Raw genomic sequence first — 20,289 nt, 5'->3', positions numbered from 1 at the left:
AATAGGACTTTACAGGGCATCAAAATTTAGAAGGCATATAAAGCATATAATCTCGCCAATTCAATTGAAACTATACTAATTATTTCTATTTTTTCACATGAATAATAAATCGAATTGAGGGCAATTTGAGGCTGCTTGCACCAGATGTTCTCCTCATCCTAGGTGCCCAAATTGCTAGTTATGACTGATTTGGACACTTTCCTTCTAGAGACATTCATTTTTCATACCTATAAAACTTCTGAACTATGTATTTTTTAACTTTAGCCAATTTTTGCTACCAAACTGCGGATTCATGATACCTGTGGTGTTCATAACTTACATGGCTTACCTGGAGTGATTGGGGGTATTGCAAGCATTGTAGCAGTAGCCTTGGGAGTCACTAATAAGTGAGTAAAAGAAATGATTGTTCTTTGTTTTCATGAAACCAACTTTTAATTGCCCTCAGGGTAGTGGTAAAGAAGCCTTGAAATAGCTCGTGATAGTGGGACCTTGCTGCTTAGTAATGGTGGGCATTGTTAGTACATATCATATCAAGTGAAGGCTTAAAAATCTACAACAATGTCTGAAGTTGTATTGTTTGGAATTTCAATCTCTGCACCTCTCAGCAGAGTCATAATTAGAATTCTTTGTAGCTTGGACATGCAGCACAAAATGTACCTGAGGCAGAAGTCAAACACTCTCAAGCCAACTTGTTTAAACAAATTTAATTGTGTTAATAGTGAGGTAGAATTTATGGTACCCTCAATACAATGACCCCTATATGGAAGAGAAAAACCTTAGGGTACCCTAAAAATGCTGCTTAGAAGAATACCACCAATGGGGGCTGAGGGAGAGGGCAGAGCAGGGCCAGGGAGTTCACCTGGGAAATGACCAATCAGAAGAAAAAATGAGTATAAACTGGTAGTTTCCTAACTTAAATAATTATTCTTGCTGACTAAGTGCTGAGCTCAATTTTGATTGTTTTTCTGTATTGCTGAAGGAGTAGAAGTATGGTCAATGACTTCTAACTTTTAGATCTTTGGGACAGAACATGGTCTCTCCACCCTAGTTGTGGCTCTGTCTTTTAAGTTTTTGTTTCCTCATTTGTAAAATGAGTAGGTTGTCCTTTTTGGTTCTAAATCTTATAACTCAATGATTCCATGCAGTTGCTACCATCTTAGTATTTTGATTTTATTCATATGTAACTTAGATAATCACTACCCAATACTGTCAAAGATTGACCTATTTTTGAAGTTACTATTGTAGTCATATCAAAAGAGAATTGACACTAGGACATTAAAAGGCTGTTGAAATATATTTTCATATTCCCTATCAGCAAAATGGAGGATTTATGACATGAATAAACTTGAAAACTATCTCCAAAATAATCCTGAATTAAAAATGGCTTGGCATAGAAATTTATAGGAAGAAAATGCACCAGAAAAAGGCGATTAAAAGCCAATAGATTCTATAAAATAAATGTATATAGATAATCTATTTTCTCCTCTGATAGTCTAAACAGTTTATATATATTTGGTATGTTTTTCCATTTTATTTACATTGTTAAATTTATGGGCATATAATTAAGTAAAATAGCTCCTAATAATTGTTTTGATTTCATCTTCATGGGTCATATATATTCACCCTCTTCATTTTCAATACTAGAGATTTGGTTTTCTTCTCTCTTCTTTTAATGATATTATCCAATATTTTATCTATTTTGTTGATTTGTTTCATAAAATCAATTCCTAGTTTTATTTATTAAATAGGTTGATAGTCTCTTAATACTTCCAAGTGTAGAAATTGGGTGTTTTCTTCCAGCCTGGTCATAAATTTCTCCGAAAAGAGAATATAAAATTAAAGAGAATTGGACAAAATTTTGCACTGAAATTTTAATATCAATATGCAATGTTGAACTCTGGACTGTAGATGGCAGCAATTCCCATGCTATAAAGAAAAGGGTTTTGGAGGGGCATGTAACTCAAGAAAACAAATGTTTTTTTGTCTTTGGCTTTCTAGGACCACTATGGCCAAGCAGGCAGCTGCTCTGGGTACTTCCCTAGGAACGGCAATTGTTGGAGGACTATTAACTGGTTAGTAATATACAAATAATTTCCTGAGTCCAAATGGCTTTAAAATATGCAATCAGCAGTCTCCTGTTGAACACTTTTGACTATATATTTAATTTAGAAATAAATTTTGAACCAATATTATATCCTAAGTAGTGAAGTATGCTGGTATTATGATATGAATACTAGTTTATTCATGGTTAAGAATAAGAGAATTGAAGATCAAGTCATTTATAAAATGTGTGTGAAAAAAAATTAAATAGAGCATCTCTTAAGTACTTACCATGTTCCAAGGCTATTCTAAATTCTTGAGATACTAATAAAATGAGACACAACAACTCCCGTCCTCAAAGAACTTATATTCTAATGGGGAAAAAACAAATGAAGGAGAGCTGAATCTGGAAAGGACAAGAGAATGGAACATTTGGAGGTATATCTGGAGATCTCAAGTACCATGGAAGCCTAGAACAGTATAAAATATGGCCAAAGTGGCTTCAAAACTAGGGAAATAGACTCAATAACAAGATTCTCCGTTCTCCACTAGGGTCAATCTAATTCAAACCTGTGAAATCGTCAAGGTTAGTCCATATAGGAGGAAGTATGGTCTTCATATAAGCTTTCCATATGTTTCTCTCTAGTACTCCAAATGGGACATTGGTCCAAAAGTTCCACTGGTGCAAATAGGCAGTCACAAATAGGATCACACAGAAGAAGCTACTGTTAACAAATGCTTTAAAAAATATTTCTACCTTCTGTTTTTATATTACATTCATTTCTGAATAAATCCCTCCCTTCAATATATACATCTATCTTGTAAAAAAAAAAAATTAGCACTCAGCAAAATGAACTAACATATCAACCATCTCGCAGCATCTATAGAAGTCCATATCCATATTTCCCCACCTCTTCAATGAAGAGAGGGAGGTGAATTCTCTCATCTCTTCTTCAGGGACCATTTTGAACATTATATTTCATAGCATTTCTTTTCATCATTCTATTCATTTGCATTGTTGTAGTTGTGTATATTATTTTCCTAGTTCTTACTTTACTCTGTATAAGTTCAGATAAATTTCCCTATGTTTCTCTGAATTCTTCATATTTGTCATGTTTCACTGCCCAACTTAATAGCCTTTTTTTTTCAGAAAGACCTCTTTAGAAATCAAAGTTTTGACATGAGGACAATCACAAAGTATAATTAGGTTTTTCATTCAAGAGAACTCACCATCAAGAAACAAACAAATTTGAGCAAAATTCAACTCAGTAAATTTTTATTAAGTACTTGATATGTGCAAGGCAGTAGAGGGTCACATAATTCTAAAGTAGCATAGAACTTCAAAGAACATTTAGTATATCCATTCATTTTAAAGATGAGGAATTGAAGTTCTGGGAAGTTAAATGATTTGGCCAAGAAGATCAAAGTAGTATGTGTGTCACAGCCAAGATTGGAACCTCTAGAGGTCCATTGATTCCAAGGGCAACTAGGTGGTGCAATGGAGAGAGTACTGGGTCTGCAGTCAAAAAGACTCATCTTCCTGAGTATAAATCTATCCTCAGACAGTTCTGTGACTCTGGACAAGCCACTTAATCCTATTTGTCTCAGTTTCCACAACCTTAAAATGAGCTGGAGAAGAAAATGCCAAAGAATTCCAGTATCCTTGACAAAAAAAAATGGGGTCACAAAGAGTCGGGCAAGACTGAAACAGTTAAACAAACCCCTGATTCCAAAGGCAATGAATGAATGCCCTCTTCACCATCCTTTTATGCTTCCTATTTAGCTGACTATAGGGAAAAATTATAATCTACACTTGCTTTAGACCAAACTCAAATACGTCCAAAATGAAATTGAACCTCCCTTCTTCCATAGCTCTCTCACCTGCTACCCAGTTTTAGTGATTTCTTCTCCTTTTAAGAATTTACAGTGACAAGAAGAGATACTTAAGTCAGTACTCAATACAACATATAAATCAAGTAATATTTTGCTATGCGTGCTGTCTTGAGTTTTAGTGTGTAATGTTTTATGTGTATACCTTATCTCGATTTTAAATTCTGTGAAGCCAGTGATCCTGTGTTTTGGATAGGTCACCGTGCAAAAATATTGACTGATAAATAAACTTAATAACCATAGAGTAAGATTATTAATAAGAAAATCAACCAGACTCTGAGTCTGACTTGGCATTCCAGGACTATGTAAATAATGGAGATGATTGTTATTATAGTATCTTAATTACTATAGTCAAGTATGCCTTTGTTTTCACCACTGGGTCACCTTTTTTCTGACAGGTTTAATTCTAAAGATACCCATATGGGGAGAACCACCTGACCAGAATTGCTATGATGACTCTGTTTATTGGGAGGTACAGTATGCTGTTTTATGATAATGTTAAATGACATATCTAAAGAGTGTTTTGTTCATCTCAAGTCTAGAATTATTTGAAGCCAGATAATTTCTCTCCATAGCCATAGGAAGATAGGTTGATTCTTGTCTTTATGAAAAGAGAAACTAAGACATGGAGACCAAGATTTAGACAGAATTCTAAATCAACATAACAAAATGTAATTTCTTCAGAAAATGCTGAGTTCAGGGCAGCTAGGTGGCTCAAAGGATAGAAAACCAAACCTAGAGACAGTAGTCTTGGTCTCAAATCTAACTTCAGACACTTCCTAGTTGTATGGCACTGGACAAGTTTTATAACCCAAATTGCTTAGCTCTTACTGAAATTACAGTACAAAATTACTGAAATTCTTCCTCGGAATCAATAGTTAATATCAATTCTAAGTCAGAAAGTAAGTGGTTTTTTTTTTTGGTTTGGTTTGGATTGGTTCTGTTCTGTTTTGTTTTTTTAATGCTGAGATTAAAAGGAGAATTCTAGAATAGATATAAAAGTTATATGCACAATATCTCCCTTCTCCCCATCAAAGGAAAAATTTTTTTCTGTAATTTTAGCCCTTGAGAGGGTTGCCACCAAGGGCATCAGGTAGGTGGGTCAAGCAAGGATAGGATGCCTTAGTGACTCTTCATCATGATTCCAATATTATATCTGTAAGGCAACAAATATAGATATTTTCCTCTATATGGTGCTCACCCTTAAAGGGGCTTTGGAGGTAGAAAGACAGGTAAGTAAGCAGCATTCTCTCTCTCAGGGATGCAAATTGGCTCCTTTCGCTCAGACTGCAATTTCCCACCAACCACCAGGTGGTGCTTTTATTGCAAACTTCAACTCTGATTTCAGTTCTTGAAAAATCCTGGAGCCAATCTGGATCATCCTGAGTTCCCTATTGAACTCTTCTGTAGGAAATAGCTCAACCAGTGTTCTCTGTACTCTGAGCTTCCAATGCCTGCCTGAGGTCTATCTCAGTTTGATCAAGGATTTGAAATGTCAAGATAATTATCACACAATATTTGATAAATTTCTCAAAATTGGCTCAATTGACCCTATTTTGCCTTATGATTCTTTTTACTAACATTGTATAATCCAAAGGGGGACTTTTATTATAGATTATGACTACTAAGTAGATATAGCATTAAGGCCCTCAAAGTAAACTCACCTATTCTCAAAGTTAATAATCCCATTATGGTCTTCTCTTTTGCCAAGTGAATAGATGCACCCTATTTGCCTCAATCTCCTCATCTGTAAAACAAGCTGGAGAAGGAAATATCAAACCATTCCAGTATCTTGGTCAGGAAAAAGCTAAACAGGCTTTACGAAGAATTAGACATTACTGAAATAAACAATCCACAACAACTGAAGAATTTTGTACAAAAGAGCAATCAGTCAGTAACCCTATCCCATCTTCAACATTACAGAAAAAAAAAAGGAAGTAAAGGGAGAAACCCAGAGTTAAATGAGTTAAGTTGATCCTACTCCCTCTCCAATAGAGACTGGAGCTACTTCTTGGTCACACTATAGTAGAAGATCATATCCTATCTAAACAATTTCTTTAATAAGGAATTCTTAACCTGTTTATTTTTTAAACATTTTGATCATAGCATTTCAATATTATTGGTTTCCTTTGCAATCATATATGTATTTATATATGCACTTATATACACATTTATAAATGCATTTATATATTTTAAAACATTTTTTCTGAGAACCGGTTCATAGACTTCCCCAGACATAACTCCTGGGTCTATTTCCAGTATCACCATCATCTTGCCTAGAGGCCCAATGCCTCATAAATTCCTACTCTAGTTTTTTTGTTTGTTTGTTTGTTTTATTTTCTGTCCACACTGCATCTCAAGCCAATTTGCAATATGATTTCTCCTGAACTTCTCCTATTGAGTTTATTATAAAGCAGCTTACTCTTTTTTTAAAATGTGGTATTGCAGGGCTACAATTAAAGTACATTTCTGATAATTCAATTTACTTTAATCCTCTGAGGTTGCACAAGCCACAGATATTGCCTTCTTCCTGGTGGGAAAATTACAGGGGTATGCTTAGAAAGGAACACCTGGGCAAGCAGGTGCTAAATATTAATTAATGGTCAAACAATCAGCCTTTTTCTTTCATTCTCTTTTCTTATCTTCCTCTCCTTTATTCTTCTTTCCCATTTCTGCAACAGGTCAGAGTAACAGGTAGTTCAGCTCTGGGTTATAGGTAAGAGTAGGTTTCTGGGTGGTGAAAAAGAAGGTAATGTACTCTTTCCACACAACCACCTTGAGCCCTACATTTACCCAGATCATTCCATTTATGTATAAACAGTTCAAGAATTACCTTTTTATCTCCAAGCTAACTTGACCAAGATTCACAGTTTTTTTAATGTATTTTTTGTTTGTTTTTGTTTTTAAAAAGAAGTAACCTCAATCTGAATTTTCTTTGTAGGTTCCTGAAGTAGAAGGATATAGCCATTATTTCCATGACAATGATGACCACAGCCAACTGCAGCCAGAGGTCTAAAAACAATTCTATCTTCTCTCATCATCTGATTTCCTCCCAGAATGCTCTTTTTTAAAGCACTACCCAAATATTTCAAATCTTAAACACAGACAGCAATGAACAGACTTTATATCCCAAATGTCCAGTGGAGGAAATTCATCGATGTTATAGATATCTATTGAATTTTGGCTTACTTATTTCCCTGAGATTACTCACAAGGATCATGGATCCCATACATCTTTTCCAGGACTACCAGACAACCGTTACTGCTAGACATAACCAAATCAGAATAAGTCTTCCTATTCATGGTATTGTCAGAATTAAGGATTCCCAACATTTTCAAGTATAAGGATACTTTTTTAACATAAAAAATTGTACTTACCTCCAAATAATATATAGTTGTGTTGTTAGTAACTCTTGATTTAGAAAATACAAAATTATAGAAAGCTACTATAAATTCAGTAGGATTTTAAATGAATTTATATTTTAATCATCACAAAGGCATTTGTATGCTTTTTAAAATAGTACTTATATATGTGGGTTACATGTAATTTATTCAGTCTTATGATTTAAACTTGAGGGCAGATCCTATATCCATAGTGTACTATGTAGGCTTACTATTGATTAAAGATGCATTAGGATAATAATTTTTATAGGTAAAAATACACAATCAATTTTTTAATGATTTTTTGTCTATAAAAGAGATATAGTTGATGCTTGTCAGATTGACAATTTCTTTAGATCAAATTTGGGGGAATTACTATACTTCTTTCATTTTTCTAGAAAATGGAAATATTTATTCTAAAGTATATTTTGTATATTCACTATTTGCAATAACCACTAAAAAGCAAATTGAAGCTAATTTTATGGTTTTTTAATATATTAAATGATGTGACAAAATACAAAATTTGTCTTTGTTTTTCATCTTGAAGCTTCTTAGTAGGTTTAGAGTCATTCATTTAACTGACACTTATTAAGTACTTACTATAAAGAAGCATGCATACACATATGACATGTACATACGAATCCTATTAATTTCATTTTAATCCATCATGATATAAAGATAGGCTAACTGGTCTTATTTCAGAATTAAATTACTAGTGTGGAAAATAATTTTATATTCTATGGAAAATGTCACAAAACTGTGCATACTCTTTCACTCAGCATTCCAATCCTGTAGTTGAGCTCAATAACAGAAATTTCCTATATATAGCAAAATATCAATGGTAGTATTCCTGGTGGTAAGGGAAAAAAGAGTGGGAGAAACAAAATTGATGCCCATTGGTTTTGCAGAATGATAGCTTATAAAATGGTAATAGAGATATAACAGGTGACAACAAAAAGTTGTCTTCTACTCATCCACAAGTCTGAAAATATGTCAGTCAAAATTATCAAACATGTGATACATAAATGCAAGATAATCTATGTATAGCTAATTTTTTAGATATTGTTATATGTCTTATTAAAATTTAAACTGTCATCTTGCATTAGGTATCACTCTAGATGACTTGAAATTTGCAAAAGCGACAAGTGGAGACATTTTTGGTGGAAGTGTGAACTGGTCCAACCATTTTGGAAAGCAATCTGGAATTATGCTCAAAGAGTTAGAATTTTTTTAAAAACTGTGTATACCTTTTGACCCAGAAATACCACTATTGGTTTTAGTTTCCTAAAATGATCAGAGGAAAAGAAAGAAGAAAAGGAAAGGAATATGTGTGTGTGTGTGTGTGTGTTTTTAAGTTACATTCTGTCTTAGAATCAATACCATGTATTGGTTTCAAGGCAGAAGGACAATAAAGGCTAGGCAGTAGAGGTTAAATGACTTGCCCAGGGTCACACAGCTGGGAATTATTTGTGGCCAAATTTGAACACAGGACCTTCAGATTTTAGGTCTGCCTCTCAATCCAGTGAGCCATCTAACTGCTCTCTTGAATCTCTATGTTTTTAAGTATTTGTAGCAACTCTCTTTGTGGTGGCAAAGAACTGGAAATTGAATGGATACTCATTAATTGGGAAATGGCTAAGGAAGTTATGGCATACAATTGTGATGGATAGTACTATAATGATGAACAGGTTAATTTTTGAGGAAAAAACATGGAAAGATGTATATGAAATCATGAAGGGTGAAATGAGCAAAACCAAGAGAACATTATATACAGACAGAGAAAGAGACTTTTTGAAGAATGATGTTTGAAGAAGAAATTTGAAGAATGACTTGTATATGTCCACCTCCAGATAAAGAACTTGTAAACAGAAATGACCAAGACATAGTTTTGTAACATACATATATATTTTTATCAAATGATACCTTCTCTAATGAGGAGAAGGATGGCAGGAAGGAAGTTAACTGGGTATTTTAAAGTAACAAACAAATTAATTTAATTTTTTTAAAGTGACTAGTAGAAAGCAATATCTTATCTGTTATCTTCCCTCTAAGATCATTGCTAAAGCTAAAGCTGAGGTTTCTTTTTCCTCTGCCTTTCCATTCCCACTTTGAAGACCCTTCCTCCTGAAGACTTTACTGGAACTTCATGTTTGCTCCAACCTGTCAATGATTCCAGCTTGATAATTTATTTAGGACCCATTGAGCATTAATAACTTTCATCCACCTTTCAGAAAAGGAATTCTGTGCAAGTACACTCCAGTTTCAAGGATTTTTCAAATTAAGACTAAAGCTTAGAATTGAGCTTAATTAATTGACTAAGCATTTCATTTCTTTAAGACAATGAGGGTTACTTATTTGATTTATTTGATCACCCCATTCTTATATCTTACCAAGGGATCAAGGAATAATACATTTTCTTAAGGAGAGAAACTCTCATTTGTTTTCCAAGTCAAAGCATCTATCACAATGTCTTGCATGTAATGGGCATTTTATAAATATTTGTTTTATCTAATTGTTGTTCTTTTCATAAAATATACTGTTTGAATATCAATTAGTCTAATATGGTATTTTAAAAATAAAAAAGTCTAATTAATTAATTAATTCAATGAACTCTTATTAAATACCCACAACTCGCTATGCACTACAGACATAAAGACAAAAATAAAATAATCCCTATTCTCAAGGGACTTGAATTCTACTGGGTGATGCCAATTTTTATAAAAAAAAAAAAGGTTATCAAATACAAAGTTTTTTCCTGTGGTAAGGAAGTATACTAACAACTGGGTCACAAACGATCTTCATGGGGCATCTAGGTGGCTCAGTGGATAAAGAGTCAGGCCTGGAGAGAGAAGGTCTTAGTTTCAAATTTGGGTTCAGACACTTCCTAGCTATGTGATCCTATTAAAATACTTAACCCCAATTGCCTAACTATTACTGCTCTTCTGCCTTAGAACTGATATTTAGTATTGATTCTAGAAGTAAGTGTTAGGAAAAAAAGTCTGAACCTGAGTCAAGCCTTCAAGGGCAATTAGGGGCAGCTAGATGATGCAGTTGATAGAATATGGTCCTTGTAGTCTTGAAGACCTGAATTTTAATCCTAACTAACAAGCTTTGCGACCCTAAGCAAGTCATTTCAAGTCATTATCTGTAAAACTGAGATAATAAATAGCAGCACCTTTCTCATATGGTTGTTGTGAGGATCAAAAATTACAACAAATGTATAGTATCTGCAAACCTTAAAATATAATATAAATTACTACTACTACTACAATAGAGGACTCCAAGAATCGAAGAGGTAAGGAGAAAGAGCATTCTAATCAAGGGAGGCAGATTAAGTGATGGCATGAAGGAAAGAGGTGGAATACTGTTTGGAGGTAAGAGCAAATAGACTGAAGCATGGAAGAGAGTAATATGAAATCAGTCTGCAAAAGATAGACAGGAGCAGATTATGAACACTTTCAATGCCAAACAGGGGGATTAGAAGTTTATCCAAGAGATCAGAGGAAGCTGCGGAATCTTCTTCAGCAGGGGAGTGCTATCCCATCTATGCCTTTAAAAGTATCAGCTGAAAGCTAAAAGAAAAGACAAAGTTCCAATCCCTCTTATTGAGCCAGAATGAGTTGTCTCCAGAGAAACATGTAAAAAGTGTATCCATGGAGGGGCGAGAGAGATGTTAACTATTCCAAAAAAGAACTGAAACAAAGAATACTATCTAGTAACACTCTCCTAGATATTAGAATCATAGAAACACATGCAAAAACTTGTCAGTAAAGGAATGAAGATGCATAAAATGCAGAAAGACAGCAAAGAAACTGCTTTTTGAAAAGTTAGTAAAAGAATGGTTGTGAGAACCAAAGAAAGAATGATCTCTTCAAATTCAACAGAAATTAAAGCTGAGAGGAATCAGAGTGGAGATAATAGTTACCTTCAGGTATATGAAGGATGCCTGTGACGAAAGGACTTGTCTTGTTTGACTTGGCTCAGGAGGACAGAGCTAGCAGCAATAGTAGAAAGGGACAGAGAGATAGATTTAGTTTCCATGTCCAGAAAAAAAATGTCCAAACAACTAGAACTATCTAAATAGAGACAGATTACCTTTTGACCCAGCCATACCACTAAGATCATAGGGAAAAAGACTTGTACAAAAATATTTATAGTCACACTCTTTGTGATGGCAAAAAAAAACTATAAAATGAGAGGGTGTCCATTGATTGGGGAATAGCTGAACAAATCACAGTGTCTGATGGTGATGGAATACTATTGTGCTCAAAGGAATAATGAACTGAAGGAATTCCATGTGAACTGGAATGACATCTAGGAATTGATGCAAAGTGAAAAGAGCAGAACCAGGGGAACATTATATACAGAGATGGATACATTGTGGTACAATTGAATGTAATGGACTTCCCTACTAGCAGCAATGCAGTGACCCAGATGACTCTGAGGGACTTGTAAGAAAGAACGCTATCCACATCCAGGAAGAATTTTGCGAGTGAAAACCCAGAAGGAAAACAACTGCTTGATCACATGGGTTGATAGGGAAATGATTGGGGATATTGACTCTAAACAATCACCCTAGTACAAATATCAATAATATGGAAATAGGTCTTAATCAATGACACATGTAAAACCTAGTGGAATTGCCCATTGGCTAGATGGAGGAAGAGAAGGGAAAGAACATGAATCTTGGAACCAGGGAAAAATATTCCTAATTAATTAATTAATTAAAATCCTCAATCAATCAATTGTTTGATTGATTGATTAGTTTTTGATTGATTAGTTAATTAATTAATGAATAAACACATAGAGACAGATTTTTCCAGGAAGTTTTGCATAACTGAAAATCATCAAATGGAGGCTGGGTGACCACAAATCAAGAAGTGCTTAATGTGGGCTGGATGACCTATAAAGCTTCCTTCCATTTCTGATATTTTCTGATTCTTAGATCCAACAACAAAAACAACATCTTTGATTCAAGACTTCCTTGTTGTTGAGTATTTTCAGTCAAATCCAACTCTTCATAATCCCATTTCCTTCTCCAGTTCATTTTACAAATGAGGAAACTGAGACAAACAGGGTGAAATGACTTATCCAGGGTTACATAGGTAGTGAGTGCCTAAGACTTAGAATGTGAACTAAAATTTTCTTGACTGCAGGTCCGCTGCTCTATCCACTGCATTGCTTAAGCATCAGAAATTTGGTTCTGTCTGTAATAAATCATGAGAATGGGTATATATGTTATTTCTATTTCTACAAGATGATTGGTTAATATGTTTAGTAAAGGACAATGGTATATCTAGTCAAATCCCCCAAAAAATTGAAAATGTGAGAGACAAGGAAACTTAGATAATTAAGTATATTTCATGTCATAGAAAAAATGTTAGCTGACCTTCAATGTAAAAGTTGAAGTGTGAACACTAGGTAGAATGTCATATTTTTTAATATATTGATTGTTTTTATTAGTTTTCTTTAAATCCTTTGTTATAATTAAATTTTGTTTACTCCTTTCTGGGAGTAAAGAGAGAGAGAAATATAGGGAAATTTAAGTGAAGCAAAAGCAAAAAAAAATCAATAAAAATATCTACAACTAGGAAGCAACTATCTGGTGCAGTGGATAGTCTCATATCCAGGCAACATTAGTTATATGGCTTTAGATAGCAAAGGACTCAATAGAGTTTTAGATCTAGAAGTGACCCAGATTTCTCATTTATGGATTGGGGGGGGGGGGGGGTAATCATATAAATGAAGTGATTATCTAATGTCAAAGAGTTGACACTGACCCAGCCCATATTCAAAATGAAGACTATTGTAATATTTAAAATTAATATCCAATAACTCTAAGTATTATATTTTATAAGATTTATTAATAATCACTTAAAGTAGAGGAAATAGAAAGAACAAGAGTAAAAGCCTGAGTAAAGACAAGTTTTCCTGATCCTGTCAGCAGGAACAAGAGTAAAAGCCTGAGTAAAGAGAAGTTTTCCTGATCCTGTTAGCAGGAAAAGAAGCAGAGAGGGCAGGGTTACAGAAACTTTATCTCCAAAACTTAAGGACTTCAGTGAAGATGAAAGTGGGATTCTGGGGAATGAAGTCCTAGGGTACAAAATTCTAATTACACACTATTGTGACATGCCCAAATTCACAAAGTTATTTAATGTCAAATCAAGAAATGGACTCCAGACTGTCTGACTTTTCACAGGAAGAAAAGTTACTGAAATTCAGTATGTCCTGAGTCAGTGGATAGATGCAGTGGATAGAGCCCTGGGCCTGGATTCAGCAAGTCCTGAGTTCAAATCCAGCCTCAGTTACTTATTAATTGTGTGACTAGGCAAGTTATTTAATCTCTCTTTGGTTCAGTTTCCTCAACTATAAAATGGAGATAATAATAGTACCTACCTCTCAGATTGTTATGAAAATCAAATGAGATAATATTTGTAAAATGAAAAAATACTTAGCACAGTGACTGTCACATAGGAGCAACTACATAAATGCTTTTCCCCTTCCTGTCCACATTGAGCTAGATGAGATCCTTTCACCTGAAATGGGACAAAAGGGACAATGTTAAACAACGTGTGTGTGAGGAAACTGAGGCTGGGTATGTCCGAAGTCACACAGGTAATACGAGACAGAGCCAGAATTTGAATCCACATTTCGTACTCTCAGCTCTCTTTCCACTGTACCTCCAGTAGCTGACTCTAGTATACACTTTGGCACAAAACATTTCACAAAGATTAAACGTGTTCAATCTCTCCCTGAAATTATTTTAAAGATTAATCCCGATTATGAGTGACATAATACTCTTAATCTATGGGTGAAAACAAGTAAATCTGAGGATTAAGAAAATGAGACAGAAAACAGAGACCATCCCAGGGGGCAAATATTTACTATGAGCACTAAAACTTTCTTCCTCGCTTATGTTGTAGGGAAATTGTAGGATTTTAACTTAGTTAGTTAAAAGCAGATTTTGCCAGGCAGGCTAGCAGGAGCTGAACATTCCAAACCTGGAATGCAGCAGAGGGGACTTTCTCAGTGACTCTCTTGGCTTTTGGAGAGTTGGAGTTTAGCAACTAAATGAAGAGCCTGTGGATTTTGGGTTATCTCTGTGCCTTGGAAAGTATCTACAAGATCATCTAGCAAGTCCAAGAAGTTCAGGTTGAGATTTGGAGGTTTATCTTGTATAGTGGACATACAGATATATTTCTTTCTGACTTCCCCAGTGGATTTTCTTTGCTGTTGACCTGTGTTCCTGGGACAAGCTGATACATTTGAGAAACAGCCAAAGGACGTCTTGTGAGAAACCCTTTTCCCTTTGACCAGCCAGCCAATGCCCCAGGCTGTCTGGTGTAGGTTTAGAAATATAGAGTAGCTACAGGCCTAGAGACAGGAGGTCCTAGGTTCAAACCCAGCCTCAGCCACTTCCCAGCTGTGTGACCCTGGGCAAGTCACTTGACCCCCATTGCCCACCCTTACCAATCTTCCACCTATGAGACAATACACCAAAGTACAAGGGTTTAAAAAAAATCATTAAAAAAAAAAAGAAATATAGAGTAGCTATATCCAACCCTCCCATCCTTGTTTTCCAATAGTCTTAGTGGCAGATATTTCCTCTTACCTCCACTCCCTGTCCCTGTTCTTTTATTAAACCCTGTTTATAATATCTTCCTTGGCTTTTTACTCCTTACCCAGAAACTTGGTGTACACATTGTACCCACTGTGTTATTTTCCTTGGTTATATATTATCCCCAACTAAGAAGTTTTACTTGTGGTTATTCTGTTACTCTGTCTGCTCCCTATAGTCAACTGAAAGATCTAACTGACTCCCTCTTTCCCCACTGTAGTGAGGGACTCATGTAACCCCATTTCCACACTTGGTTAACCATCCTTAACCATCATTTATTCCGTATACTTATATCACTTACTTGTTCCCTATAAATATGGGGGAGTTAGAAGAGAAGAGCTGGCAGTGATCAAGGCTCCTTTCTGCTTCCAGGCAACACTGGCTGCTGCTAACTCTTGCCCGTTGCCATCTTGCCATTTTCGTTGGTGACGCAACTTTAGCAACTTCTGATAGAAAATGAATGGGCTTGATCTGTTTTCCATACTTTCGGGACTGAGTCTGATTTTGATTTTCATTTTAAAAATAAAACTCACCCTAACTAAGAATTTCAAGAAGCAATCTCCTCCAGGACCAAGGCCTTTGCCAGTCATTGGAAACCTGCACATACTCAATCTGAAGAGGCCCTACCAAACCATGCAAGAGGTAAAAATAAATAAATTACAGAGGGAACGTTTCCTTTTGAAATTATGGCTCAGGAAATATGGAATGAGAGAGCCTTGAAATGAAACTAGGACTGGAATAAACTCAGAGCATTGTTACTTATTTGTCTCTGGTTGCTGGACATTGGTTATTACTTGGTGATTGGTAGTTATTTGGTGGCGGTTGAGACTGGTAGGTTATTGTTACTGGCATAGCACTGGAGGGCAGAGGGGGAAGAGTAAAAAGGGACAATGGGAGGAGCCGGATTCAGGAGAAGTAACCCCTCTCCTATGACCCTGGGCAAGTCATTAAATCTTTAGGAGCCTTAGTTTCCTACTCCAAAATGTGAGGATAATGATGCCTCTTATTTAGAACTCTGCTCAAGGTCCTCAACCTAATTTTTTTTTTAAGGAAAATGAAAGATTACACAGAAAGAGGTGAGAATATTTTGTTTTTGTTTTGCCCAAAACATGGTTAATTCCTGTTTAATTCACACAGGGGTAGTTCTCCCACATGTCTTAGGAGGAATGTAAGTCAAGGAGTTAATGAGAAGGCTATGACCATGAAAGTGTTCATGTCAGCACCATGGACCTAAATACTATTTGACTAATAGTAGGTCTACCAGTTTACAGATATTTAAATAGATAACTAGGTGGGAACTTAACCATATAGATCAGCTTTCTAATAATGTTGTTCATTAATTTTAAAATGTTCTGTATAACAAATGATTAGGCTTATTTCCACCATGATAAAGTGGTATTGCCACCCTGAGACATTCTGTTGATGTTTCTGTGGCTTCTGCTTCTATATGTAAGGCTTCGCCTCAGTTTTCTCCTCTGAACAATGAGAGAATTGGGTTGAAAGACCTCCAAAGTCCATGCCAAATCTCAGATTCTTATTCTATGTTTTCTTGACACCTATAAAACATATTGAATACCACCCCCCACTTTAAATTTAAAGAATATTTATCATTAATTACATTGTAATTAAGTTATAATGTCAGCAGAGTTGAATGCTAGAATCAAGGAGTTTTGTACTTAAAACTGATCCCCCCATGATCTAAAACTTAAATTTCACTCAGTGTCATGCATAAAATTGACATTTCTATAGTACTGGACTGACCTTGAAGATGAAATGGGATTCATTGCCATGGCTCTGTGGAATAGCAACAAATGACAATGAAGAAGTGGATAATTGTTGGAAGATCTTGCCTGCTACCAATAACAATCCTTAGTTTCAAACATTAATATTTTCTTCCTATGTAGCAAACATTATATTAGACATTTATTAAGTACCACCTAAAGATAGTATGATATAAGGGATAGAGTGCTTACATTCGAGTCTATTAGGCTCAGGGTTCAATTCAGTCCCTGACTCTGACTATGGGCTGTGACCCTAGTCATTAAATCTGTAGAAGCTTAGTTTCTTACTCCAAAAAGTGAGAATAATTATGCCTCTTATTTAGAACTCTGCTCAAGGCTCTCCACCTAATTTTTTAAGGAAAATGAAAGATTACACAGAAAGAGGTGAGAATACTTTTTTTTGCCCAAAACATTCCTATTTAATTCACCTCTGTTACTGACATGAACTACTGGTGGAATGACATCCCAGGAAAACAATCAATAGGGATTAGATAGACAACATATCAAGGGAGAGGTTGTGAATACACTTACTGAGATGTATCTTTACATATATTGTTATAGTATTACATTGTAATAGAAGACTATATTATGTTATATTATCATATAATAGGGGCAGCTAGGTGATGGAGTGGATAGAGTGCTGAGCCTGAAGTTAAGAAGATTCCTTCCTGGATTTAATTCCAACCTGAGAAACTTACTAGCTGTGTCATCCTGGGCAAGACACTTAATCCTATTTGCCTTTGTTTTCTCATCTATACATGAGCAAAGAAGGAAACAGCAAAGGACTCCAGTATCTTCTTCAAGAAAGGGGTCTCAAAGAGTCACATATAACTGAAAAATGACTCAACAACAAATTATATGTTATATAACATAGTACAGGTAACATTATAATACATACACAAGTACATATACATGCAAAATATCTGTACATGTTGTTTTGAGCATATAAACTTATTATTCAGGGACTAATTCATTGGAATTGGAACTGGAAGATCCAGTTAAAAGAAAAAATGGCTTCTTCACTCTATAAATACTAGTAAGTGGCCATTGCTCTCCTAAAGGCAAAGTGGAGAACCAAAACCACTTTTTCTTAGAGATTTGATCATATAATCTCAGTCCTTGAAGGAGGAAAAAGGATCATTTATATACCACTTCCTAATTTGGCAGAGCCAGGACCAGACCAGAGATCTTCCACTTCCACACCAGGTCTATTTCTATTAAGTAAACTATTCTGAATTGCTTTATCTTCTTCTCTATGTTAAAGCTCTCCAAAAAATATGGCCCCATCTTCAGCTTGAGGATGGGCCCCAAGACAGTGGTGGTGCTATCAGGATATGAGACGGTGAAGGATGCCCTCGTGAACTACTCAGAGCAGTTTGGAGAAAGGGCACATGTCCCTATTTTTGAAAGAGTTTTTGAAGGAAGAGGTAATAAGGAACTGTTTGAAATGTCTCTTAGAACATTACCTTTTCTACTTCATTGTAGGTCAAATGTGTTCTGCCTTTTCAAACACTTGTGGTTTTGTTTGTTTTTTCCCCCTCACCAATGAACAAGATAAACAATACTTTTCAATCACCCATAGACTCAATGCACAGTGGTGTTACTTACTTAAGAGAATGCTCATAGTGAAGAAAAAAAAAAAAACAAGGATCGTTAATGATTAGTATAGACTTAGCACAGGAATGCAAAAAAGAAAGAATACTGGATTTGGAATCAAAGGGCTTGAGTGGAATCCAAGCACTGCCTCTTACTCCTTACATAAGTGACTCCTTGAGCAGGTCACTTAATGCCTCTTACTGTTTATGTAAATGACTCCTGGAGCAAGTCACTTAATGTCTGTGTTCCTAAGTTTCCTTTTCTGAAAAATGAGAAGACTGAACTTGGTTCAGAGGATGATTGATGCTGAGCTAGAAGGAACCCTATAGACCATCAATACAAATCCTTCATTTTATACATGAAGAAATTAAGGCACAGAGGGTTGATTGACTAACTCAGAGATGTACACCTAATATCTAAAGCATTGTTTGAACTGAGGTCATCCTGACTCCAGATCCAATGCTCCACTACACCCAGCTTCCTCTAGATTACCTCAAAGTTTCTTTCACCTCTAAATTCTTTGGACAGGTTATATATTTAAATATACACACATTTAAATATATATAATATATATTTGTCCTAGACTTGAGATTTTTTCTGGCCAGTCATAAGAATAATTAATAAAATTATTATTCAATAATTAATGTTTTGTTTGTGATAAAATAAATAATTTATTATAATGAAGTAATTAAGAGGATGTAAGTTATATCTAGGAATGATCTGCAATGTATATTATGCTCTCCATTATTTCAAATAGGAAGTAAACTGACTAATTCTTAGTCATCTTTCAGATTGTAGATTTGGAGGAAGAAGGAATCTTATCATCCAGTCTATTCTCTTTATTTCATAAAGAAACTAAACTCCAAAGAGATTAAGTGATTGCATCACACAGCATATAAATGCCTGAGGCAAGAGTAATAATCAAGTCTTCTGATAGTGGTTCCAATACTTAAGCTATTAAATTATATTACCTCTGGAGTGTCAACAAATCTATTCACATAATGAGTAAGTGATTTGTCTCTTCTGGCTCAGCCTATCTGTCGGAATGAGTCAGGACCCAGAGCCAGGGGATGTACTCATTCTTCATCTCTGAAATGGATGAGGTGACTGAGGAAGCTGGTTCATGAAAAGCATATACACCTATGTTAAAAAAAAAAAAAGCTCAAAACTATCAAAGACAGTAATTCAATTGCCAGCCTCCACAGACTTATTCAAGAAAATGAATATGTCATACAAACTCAACATCAAAAAATTGCAAGGAATACTCTAGGTCACTCTAACATGAACAAAAGAAATGAGAAATAGAATAACACCTTTGGTCTGAGAAGTGCTGAACTACTTGGGATAATTAATACACTCATGATAAGAAATAATTCTTCTTTCTTCTTCTTCTCCTCCTTCTTCCTCCTTTCCTTCTTCCTCCTTCTCCTTCTCTTCCTCATTTTTAATGAACATTTTGCATTTGTATGCCATCCTTGCACAGATTAGTCATACAAATCTTCTCTGTATCATTCCAATTTTAGTATATGTTCAGCTGAAGCAAGCACTTCTTAAATACTTTATAACCAGGTGGAGCATGGCCCGGAGCTGAACTTCTATGAAATCTTGTACCTCTGAATTTTTGTGCTTTGGAACAATCTCTGATATATAGTCATTAAAGGGAAGGCACTGTTAATCTTATACTTTAGAGACATCCTGATATATAAAGAAGAGCAAACCCTGGAATCAGGGGAAATTGGGCTTCCATCCCACTTTGAACGTATTAGCTTTGTGACCCTGAGTAAGTCTTTAATCTCTAAACCTCAGTTTCCTCATCTGTAAGGCATCATGGGATAGTGAATAGAGATCCATTTTCAAAGCCAAGAAGACACAATTTAACAAGTTTCTTACATGTATTGAGTGGTATTGGGCAACTTACTTAACCTTTAAGTGTTCTAGACTTGCAAAGAAGGTGTCACATTGGTAGAGAAGATTCGTTTAGCTG

General features: G+C 35.2%; 2 protein-coding genes and 1 non-coding gene across 4 annotated transcripts in view; 2 read left to right on the top strand and 1 right to left on the bottom strand.

Moving 5' to 3' along the window:
• RHAG (Rh associated glycoprotein) overlaps positions 1-7,017 on the top strand; it is a 38,327-nt gene extending 31,310 nt beyond the window's left edge. The window contains exons 7-10 of the mRNA XM_044673303.1: positions 265-386; positions 1,999-2,072; positions 4,329-4,402; positions 6,872-7,017. Coding sequence (XP_044529238.1) covers positions 265-386; positions 1,999-2,072; positions 4,329-4,402; positions 6,872-6,946 — 345 coding nt within the window. The 3' untranslated portion in view covers positions 6,947-7,017. The remainder of the gene's footprint in view (positions 1-264; positions 387-1,998; positions 2,073-4,328; positions 4,403-6,871) is intronic.
• An 8,272-nt stretch (positions 7,018-15,289) lies between these two features.
• The window catches only part of LOC123246997 (cytochrome P450 2K6-like), a 29,697-nt gene continuing 24,697 nt past the window's right edge, over positions 15,290-20,289 (top strand). For both annotated transcript variants that reach the window (XM_044675782.1, XM_044675783.1), the window contains exons 1-2: positions 15,290-15,570; positions 17,974-18,136. In XM_044675782.1, the coding sequence (XP_044531717.1) occupies positions 15,385-15,570; positions 17,974-18,136 (349 nt within the window). In that variant the 5' untranslated portion in view covers positions 15,290-15,384. The remainder of the gene's footprint in view (positions 15,571-17,973; positions 18,137-20,289) is intronic.
• On the bottom strand, positions 19,744-19,850 carry LOC123248171. Its single transcript, XR_006506250.1, has one exon. It is a non-coding gene; the product is annotated as a U6 spliceosomal RNA (small nuclear RNA).

The sequence above is a fragment of the Gracilinanus agilis genome, chromosome 4, assembly GCF_016433145.1.
Source record: "Gracilinanus agilis isolate LMUSP501 chromosome 4, AgileGrace, whole genome shotgun sequence".
Lineage (NCBI taxonomy): Eukaryota > Metazoa > Chordata > Mammalia > Didelphimorphia > Didelphidae > Gracilinanus > Gracilinanus agilis.
The sequence above is the reverse complement of the archived record's forward strand: the minus strand, read 5'-3'. Positions and strand labels throughout refer to the sequence as shown.